This window comes from Medicago sativa, chromosome 2 (genome assembly GCF_051527215.1).
Source record: "Medicago sativa cultivar Bolivia chromosome 2, Bolivia_mono, whole genome shotgun sequence".
In the NCBI taxonomy this organism is placed as follows: domain Eukaryota; kingdom Viridiplantae; phylum Streptophyta; class Magnoliopsida; order Fabales; family Fabaceae; genus Medicago; species Medicago sativa.
In genome coordinates this window covers 81029329-81038156 of record NC_140750.1, presented here as the reverse complement: position 1 = coordinate 81038156, position 8828 = coordinate 81029329, and the positions used below count along the sequence as shown (strand labels likewise).

At 32.8% G+C, this 8828-nt stretch overlaps 1 protein-coding gene and 1 pseudogene across 3 annotated transcripts; one reads left to right on the top strand and one right to left on the bottom strand.

Annotated features, from left to right (window-relative positions):
* The first annotated feature begins 301 nt into the window (after positions 1-301).
* LOC146951365 (F-box/kelch-repeat protein At1g80440 pseudogene) lies at positions 302-1783 on the top strand (annotated as a pseudogene).
* A 647-nt stretch (positions 1784-2430) lies between these two features.
* Positions 2431-7807, bottom strand: LOC146951364 (WAT1-related protein At1g25270-like). 3 transcript variants are annotated; one of them, XM_085747338.1, is made up of 7 exons: positions 7407-7807; positions 7236-7298; positions 7037-7153; positions 6418-6655; positions 6156-6317; positions 3140-3291; positions 2431-3040 (listed from the first exon to the last, which is right to left on the bottom strand). In XM_085747338.1, exons 1-7 carry the CDS (start codon positions 7598-7600, stop codon positions 2848-2850), a joined length of 1119 nt encoding a protein of 372 aa, XP_085603464.1. In that variant the 5' UTR covers positions 7601-7807; the 3' UTR covers positions 2431-2847. The 3 variants fall into 3 exon arrangements, with proteins under 3 accessions (XP_085603464.1, XP_085603465.1, XP_085603466.1); XM_085747339.1 differs by having other exon boundaries at positions 2589-2984; positions 7407-7777; XM_085747340.1 differs by lacking the exons at positions 2431-3040; positions 3140-3291 and adding an exon at positions 4592-4797 and having other exon boundaries at positions 7407-7777.
* Between the last annotated feature and the right edge of the window lie 1021 nt (positions 7808-8828).

Sequence of the window (8828 nt, the reverse complement as noted above, 5' to 3'; positions counted from 1 at the left end):
TCAGATGCACCAAAAAAAAAAAAATCTTATCCAAAATGACAACCTTGCTTTTATGTCTTTGATTCTTTGCCCTTTGGCGCTTCTCATAAATCCTCTAGAACACCCACACACTTCTCAACTCTCTTTTTTGTGCATATAAACTTTAAATTTATTTGAAACTACATGTGCATACTGCTTTTGTTTTCAATAAAATTCAATACCATACATACACATCATCCTCCATTCTGTATCTTCACACATTCACCTTCCATTCTATAAAATCCAATACTCACACTCTTATTTATATCTTAATTACCTTAAATTTTCCATTTCATTAAACACTTTGAATCCACCAAAAGAAACACAACCCTTCAATCAAGTTTCAAACTTTCTGTTACTTCAATCGTTTTCAATTCGTGGGTCATAAAAAAAACAGTGAACTACTTATTTTGTTTTTCATTTTCAAAATTGTTCTGTTCTACTACAATGGAGTTGATTTTAGGTTTACCAGAAGACATAGCAAGAGAATGTTTGGTTCGAGTTTCATGCCAACACTTTCCGGCGGTTGCCTCCGCCAACAAAGGGTGGCGCGCGGAGATTCAGACGCCGGAGTTTCGTCGTGTACGGAGGAGTACAGGTCATGCTCAGAAAATCCTAGTCATGGTTCAAGCAAAATTGGATTCAGAAAAATGTAAAACCGGTTCATTATCAAAGGCTACGGCGAACCCGGTTTATAAGCTGAACGTATTGGAAACTAAAACGGGTATTTGGAGCGAGTTACCAATGGGACCCGAATTAAGTGAAGGGTTACCCTTATTTTGTCAAATTGCGGGTGTTGGGTATGATCTAGTTGTTATGGGTGGATGGGCCCTGAATTCCTGGAAAGCTTCAAATTCGGTATTTATTTGTAATTTTTTATCTGCTAAGTGGCGACGCAGGGCCGATATGCCTGGTGGGCCTCGCACATTCTTCTATTGTGCATCAGATCATGAACGAATGGTCTATGTGGTAGGAGGACACGATGAGGAGAAGAATGCATTGAAGTCAGCATTTGCATATGATGTGGTAAATGACATGTGGTTCCTGCTTCCTAATATGGAGAGGGAGCGTGATGAGTGTAAGGTTGTGTTTTGTGCCAGAGACAATGGCTCTGGCACGATCAAAGTTGTTGGCGGGTATTGTATGGAGATGCAAGGAAGATTTGAACGTAGTGCGAAGGAGTTTGATGTAGCCATGTGGGGGTAGGGTCCGGTCGAGGAGTTTTTGGATGATGCCACATGTCCAAGGACTTGTGTGGATGGTTGTGAATCAGATAGAAGAATGTACATGGGTAAGGGTAATGATGTGGTGACGCGTGGCAGGTGGTGGCGAAGGTACCTTGCGAGATAAGGAATGTTGCTTATTTGGGATCTTGGGAAGGTGTACTCTTATTGGTTGGGTCTGGTGGTTTTGGGGAACCTTATATGGGCTTTGTTTTGGGCCTAAAGAGTGGTGTTTGGAGTAAACTTGAAAGCCCAGAAAACTTCCTTGGCCACATTCAATCTGGCTGCCTTTTGGAGATTTAGAATGTAGTTTTCTTCTAAAAGAATGTTGTTCACACTTCACTCAATGTTATGAAACACTAGTAATTTACCAATATAACCTCATCAGCAGTTAACTGCCGATGGATTTTAACCGACGGCAGTTAACTACCAATGAGCATTTAAGTCTTTTTCTAGTGTTTCAGCCTTGTTATAAGTGTCAACATCAATTTTCTTTCTTCTAATAATGTAAATATAAAGCAACATTTTAGTTTTCTTTGAGTTAGCTACTTAGCCCTAAATTTTTGAGAATTTTTACCTATTCTACGAACTAGTTGTGTGTATGTGTACATAATAATGGTTCATATAGTAAAGTTTATAATATTTCTGGCCTACAATGCTATACAAGTAAAGTAAATTGTCAGCAAACAAATTCCACTACATTCTTGATAGAGACATAAAGTACAAGGATAACAAAAAATCAAGATAAGAATTAATCATTCATATATTTGCACATTTAATTTAATTTGTTTATCATAGACTTGGTTTTAGTCAAATCGGATATAGTACTCTATTGTTTTAAGTGGGGACAAAACTGTTCCAATACATAATTTTCAGTTAGAGGAATGATATGTGAACAACCAAATTGTACAACCAACAACTTATTTACTATTTTTAATGATATTTTGCCTGATTTTGATTTCCGTGCTCCTCACAAAGTTAAAGGTTGTTGCATTGGTTGTCCAATTTTAGATGTACTCCCTCCGTCTCTAAATAATAGTCGTTTAAAGTTATTGCACGATTATTAAGGAAATGATTAATTGTGTTGATTTTGATGGTAAAATTAGTATCATTTACTAAAACACCCTTATTAATTGTAGTTAGTGGAGTAGTTAAGTTGGATGAAATTCAATAAATAAGGGTATAATAATGGAAAAAAAAATAATAAATGTTGCATTGATTTTCTAAAGTGACAATTATTTTGAGAAAAAGAAAAATAGATAAAGAGACAATTATTGTGAGACAGAGGGAGTACAAATAACATACTCCCTCCGGTCTACTTTTTTATACTCCCTCCGGTTTCAAATGTAAGAAACAAAAAAATAAAATTGATGGTCTCAAATATAAGAAAAAGTATAGTAAAAAGAACCTATTAAATGCCACTATTCTAAGTTTGCCCTCATTAAAATCACTTCATTAATGTCTTTGCTACTCCAAGACAAGGGTAAAATTAGAAAAACAATACTTTTTATAATGACTTAAATGTGGTCAATCCACTTTCGTAATATGTGTGCATTTTTTTTTTGTTTCTTATATTTGAGACCGGAAGGAGTAGCTCTTACTGTCACTAGTGACTCGACTTGATGTCATTCTTGTTATCAATATCAAGGCTTTTACCATCTACAAGCTTTGTGGTAATTATCTCCAATGGTTGAACCTGGACCGAGCCTCTTGTGTGCTCTGTAATTTTCTTCAATTCTCTACCTTTACCCCACAAGACAATGTATAAACCAATCACAATCAATAATGATCCTATTACACTGAAATTTTGAAGAAAAAAGTTTAGGACAATAATAATGATAGTAATTTAAACTAAAAGGTATAGCAAATTAATAATAATATCAGTTAAATGTTTGAACCTTCCCAAATGTAGTCTTTCATCTAGTAGGAGAGACCCTCCAATAGCCACTAGAATAAGGAAGAGGGGGTTGAAAACAGAAGCATAAAGTGGGCCTCTTATGCGTACACACCATGCAATGAGAACCCAAACTATTCCTGAGGCCACAATTCCCTGATACAAAAAATATCACTAGCTTATGTGTAAAAATAAGTAATTCATTAGCCAATCCTAGGGCTGGAAATGAGCCAAGTCGAGTCGAATTTGTCTGAGCTCGACTCGATAAGAATTGGTTCAGCTCGAAACTCGATTCGAGTTTGATACGAACCTTTTTTTAACCCGAGTTCAGCTCGTTTAAAGTTCACGAACAACTCGGTTCGACTCGTTAGGTTCAACTCGTTTGCTCAAATTTTAAAGTTCAAAGGTTTTTATTTTAAAATGAGCAAAAATATAAATATAATTATAATAAATAATAAAACTATGGCGCATGTTGGACTGATGTAGTCCTTTACATATATTACTGTAGCTTAATTTATATACCACTGATATATGTTTTATATGTGATGCACTTCTGTGATGCACTTCTCTTTATATAAGCTCTTCCTATCTAATGTTTTCAAAACTGTCCGATGTGGGACTTATTTAGTCTGCATATTTGTTTAAAAGCTTGCACAAGGTAATTAGCTTGTTTTTCCTCTCTTTTTTATTATAACTCTCGTTTGTTAATCAAATTAGTTGTAACTTATATAAAAAATAGTACATAAGAAACTTGTAATAAATTACATATCATATTTTTATATACAAAATAACAATTATATATATATATATATATATATATATATATATATATATATATATATCGAGTTGGTTCATGAACCAAACGAGTCGAACCATACTTAACTCAGGTTCAACTCGTTTATTTATCGAACTTAATTTTCAACTCAAGTTCGGCTCATTTGGTTCATGAACCAAGTCCAACGATTCAATTTTCGAATCGAGTCTCGAACTATTTTCGAGTTGGTTCGGTTCATTGCCAGCCCTAGCCAATCCCAATCTTTTCTTGAAAGAAATTAATTTTTTGGAGTGAAAATGTAACACTTTTTACACATGCATCCGATTAAGGCATGTCAAATAGAGCTTTGTAAAGATATATTTTTAATTTATCCTAAACAAGTGACATTATAGAGTGATTTGTTTAGATGCATGTGTAAAAAATTATATTGTCGGTCTATACAAATTAAACCCTTCTTTAAAATGCCGGATCACTAATTTAAAAATGCAATATAAAGTTTCAATTTTAGGTCCTTAACATGTTTCCAATTCCATAAGGCATACACTAAAAGGGAACATTTTAACATTTGCTTAAAAAATAAATCAATTTCAAGCTATGAAGCCCGAATACGAGATACGATACGGATACAATACTGCACCGATACGGAAAAATTTCAAAAATCAAGATACGATACGGCTGGAGTACGTTAATAAAAAAAATTATATAATTAAATGTACAATATAATTATAACCATTTTTTTAATATGCAAATATATTAACAAACAAAAGAAACCAATCATAGGCTCGTAGCACATCAACATAAATATAAATAATATTGACGATTAAGAGAGTGATGATTAGTCTATTACATACACAATATATCCCAAAAAGAGCATCATCAGTGTTATACTATATCCAAAAAGAACATTGTTAGTGCTATACTATATTGATCAAACAAAGAAGCACTATATTCAAAAAAGAACACATCAGTACTCGAGAGTTAAGTTATTTTAGTTAACATTAATTGGGAAATATCGGGGCAGGTATCGGTGCAGGATAATTATCGGATACTCTCCTGATACGTATCGGAAAGTATCGGATAATTATTTTTTAAAAAAATAAAATTTAATCTTCGGATACTCTCCTGATACGTATCGAGAAGTATCAAACAGGTATCGGTGCAGGATACGCAGGGGATACGATACGTCGTTCATTTTGAAGTATCAGGGCTTCATAGATTTCAAGTATAATTTTAAAATTCTGTTAATTTTAAAGAAATTAAAATTTTACTCAACATTTAACCGTGAACTTACTTTTTTAAAAAGGATAAATGTTTGTATAATTAGTCTTTAGGTTGAAGATTAAACCATTGACCTCATTATCACTCACCTTTTTAACTTTCTTACACAACCACAAAACTTTCCTTATACCTCCTTTTGAGTGTAGATTCAATAAAAGCATTTTTAGCTTAACTCAGTTGGTAAGGACAATGCATAAAATATGCAAGGTTCGGGGTTCGAACCACGGACACCACCAAAAAAATAAAAGCATTTTGAAGAAGGGTTCCTATATCATATTTACGGAACTTTGCTAACCCTATTTGAATTATTGAATGTCTAATTCATGTAATTTTTTTTGTTTTGGTCAAGTAGTCTAGTGGCTAGAGCTCACACAATTTAATGAAGAAGGGTTCCTATATCATATTTACGGAACTTTGCTAACCCTATTTGAATTATTGAATGTCTAATTCATGTAATTTTTTTTGTTTTGGTCAAGTAGTCTAGTGGCTAGAGCTCACACAATTTAATTGTGGAGAAATGGAGTGTCCGGGGTTCGAACCCCGACTCCTACATATAAAATGCAATATCCCTACCAACTGAGTTAAGCTCACGGGAATTAATTCTAGTAAATCAAACTGAGTTAAGCTCACGGGAATTAATTCTAATAAATTAATTAGTTATTAAAATAGATCTTGCTAAGGAGTGTTCCTATATTATATTTATGGAACTTTGCTAACGAGTGTTAGTAAATTAGGTGATTCGGATTGTTGTGAAATTTTTGTTATACTCAACTGTCATTAATTATAAAAAAGCATTTACTGTATAAAATCAATGATAGTTGAGTTTAACAAAAATTTCACAACGATCTGAATCAAAATTTGAATTTAACTTTGAGAGGTGCCCACACTTAATACCCAACAATGTTCTAAATATTATGACTAATGAAGATAAACGGAGGAAAAAAACACTTTGATATAGGCAATGTACCGAAAAAAATGCAGTGAACAGTTTGATATCCCAACCAAGCTTCCATTGATTCCAATCACCTCTTTCTTTAAATAAAGCAAATATAATTGATTGAATGGAGGCCATCACTGACATCAAAGCTGCACTTGTATAATGCCAAGGAAACTTCTCACTCATTCTAGCCTATAAATAATATCACAAAAATATATATGGTAGTAAATATATAAAACATTTACACATTCATATAAAAGTAGTATCCTATATGAAGTGAATTAGGTGTTACCTGAATTATCAACCATATTGAATATGATATACATGTGCCTAATGCAAGAGAAGACCCCAAAATGTTATCAGCAGATACATTTTTTGGTTGTTGATTTTTCAACAAGTTAATATGAGTAGACCATAGGTGAATCTCAATACTTTTATAGAATGTGAGAATCATTGCTCCACTAATTCCCATTAATGTGCCAACTATCTTGGCCTTCCCTGTTAATGTTCCTATGTTCAATCTTTCCAATCTAAAAAAACAATTAAAAAAAAGTAATAAGAGTTGGGAAAAAATATTTTGACATCAAAATTACTAATGTCAAATCCGGTGTCCATTATTTTTTATGTGTATTTTTAAAATATGTATAAAGTATAGAAGATAAAACGTATAAGAGAGGCTGAGGTAAACACATTCAATGTCACGTAACGGGGAAATACTTGTGTGACATTAATGTCACGGTGACATTAAATCTGGGCCACACATTGGGTGACATTAGATGTGTTGTGTGGCCCAGATGCAATGGCAATGACAATGTGTGGCCCAGATGCAATGGCACGGTGACATTAATGTCACCAAAGTGCCACCCCACGTAACGTAAGGTAAGGTGTCCATGGTATGAAGGCTTACGTACCCAAAACAAACGGCTAAGATAAAGGTTGCACCAGGAATGAAATTGTACATGACTGTAGCATATGTTACACCTGCCAAAACCACTGCTTCAACGTATAAATTTTGTTGTAAGGTTGCCCTGAATGATCCATGTTACAATTACGCAAATGTTAAGATAAAAAAAAATTATATACACATAAAATGATATTGAATCAACTTACCCAAATAATCCACAAAGAAATGCTTGAAAAATAACTTCCGCTGTGATCTTTGGCTTGCTCTTCCTGTGGAAACATAACATGACATCAATTGTGTTATGCTCTAAAAGACTAATGAATCTTATGAATTACTGTACTTGTGTTTGTGTAAGTAAAATGCAGTTAAAGTGGCACCTCTCAACAAAATAAGCAAGAGGAACCATGAAAATTGATGCAAAGAGGTATCGATAGGCCACAAGTACACACAAACTCATTCCATTATTTGCTACCAATTTATACAATATGCTAACCACAGCATAAGCAACTTGAACCAACACCATTAGAAATGCTGCCTTGAGGCCATCTATGAATTTCAAAATAGATGACATGTTAAATATTGTCAACTATTAATACTAGCTAGTTAGAGGGTTATTAACATATATTCGAGATATATGTTAATCAATCTATGCCTAATAATCACTCTATGTTCTATATTTGTGAACATGTAAATGTATAATCATCTCTCATGTGGCACAACCAAATGTTATCCTACCCATCAATTGCTTGGAACATCTTTATATATATATATATATATATATATATATATATATATATATATATATATATTAGTGATTATGGAAATTATCCAAATTAACATGGATGAGTTCAAGGTGCCAACATTTTTAAATTGCCTCATTCGCGGTAGCAAGAAGACACATATTCTCTAGAAACAACAAAGAGGTTGAGTAAAAAACAAGAAACAGCAAAGAGGCAGATTTTATCCAAAAAAAAAGGCTCCGTATTGGAAAATTTATCAAGGAATTTTAAATATACTCTCTTGCTAATTTAATTTGAATTCTAAATGATTTACTCCATCCATTTTAAAATGAGTGTTGTTTAAGGTTGTTACACACATATAAATGCAACAGTGTTGTGTGTAGACATGACACTTTTACTAAAATAGCCTTGTCAACTATTGTTGCATTTCCCATCATTATAAATTAAAGTAAAATGTGGTACTTCCCCGTCCCAAATTATAAGCAAAAAAAAATCACAATTATTAAAAAAACTAAAACATAAGAATTTAGAGTATAGTTTTTTGTGTTTTCTTTGAAAAAAGTTTTATAGAAAGATGGAAAAACAATTTTCATTGGCTATTGGTTATGGAGAAAATGAAAGAGAGAGAAAATTAAATGTAATTTGCATTATTTTATGAGAATAAACAAAAGTTTTTCTTTAAAAAGATGATTTTTTTAAAAACAAGATTAAATACTCCCTCTGTTTCAAAATGAGTGTTGCCTTAGAAAAAATAATTTGTTTCAAAATGAATGTCATTCTCACTTTTCAATGTACTATTAATTACTTTTTTTCCAATAGTACCTTTAATTATTACTATCCACAGTTCCACACAACTTTCAAAGTATCATTTTATACTTTGGACATTATTATTCCATTCCTTAATCTATGTGCAGTTGGCTAAAGCGACACTCATTTTGAAACGGAGGGAGTATGAGGAAATTTTGTCTTTTTTGCTTATATTTTGGGACAAAGAAAATGAATGTTTTTTGCTTATATTTCGGGACGGAGGGAGTACGTCATAATCAGGGAGTACTTTGT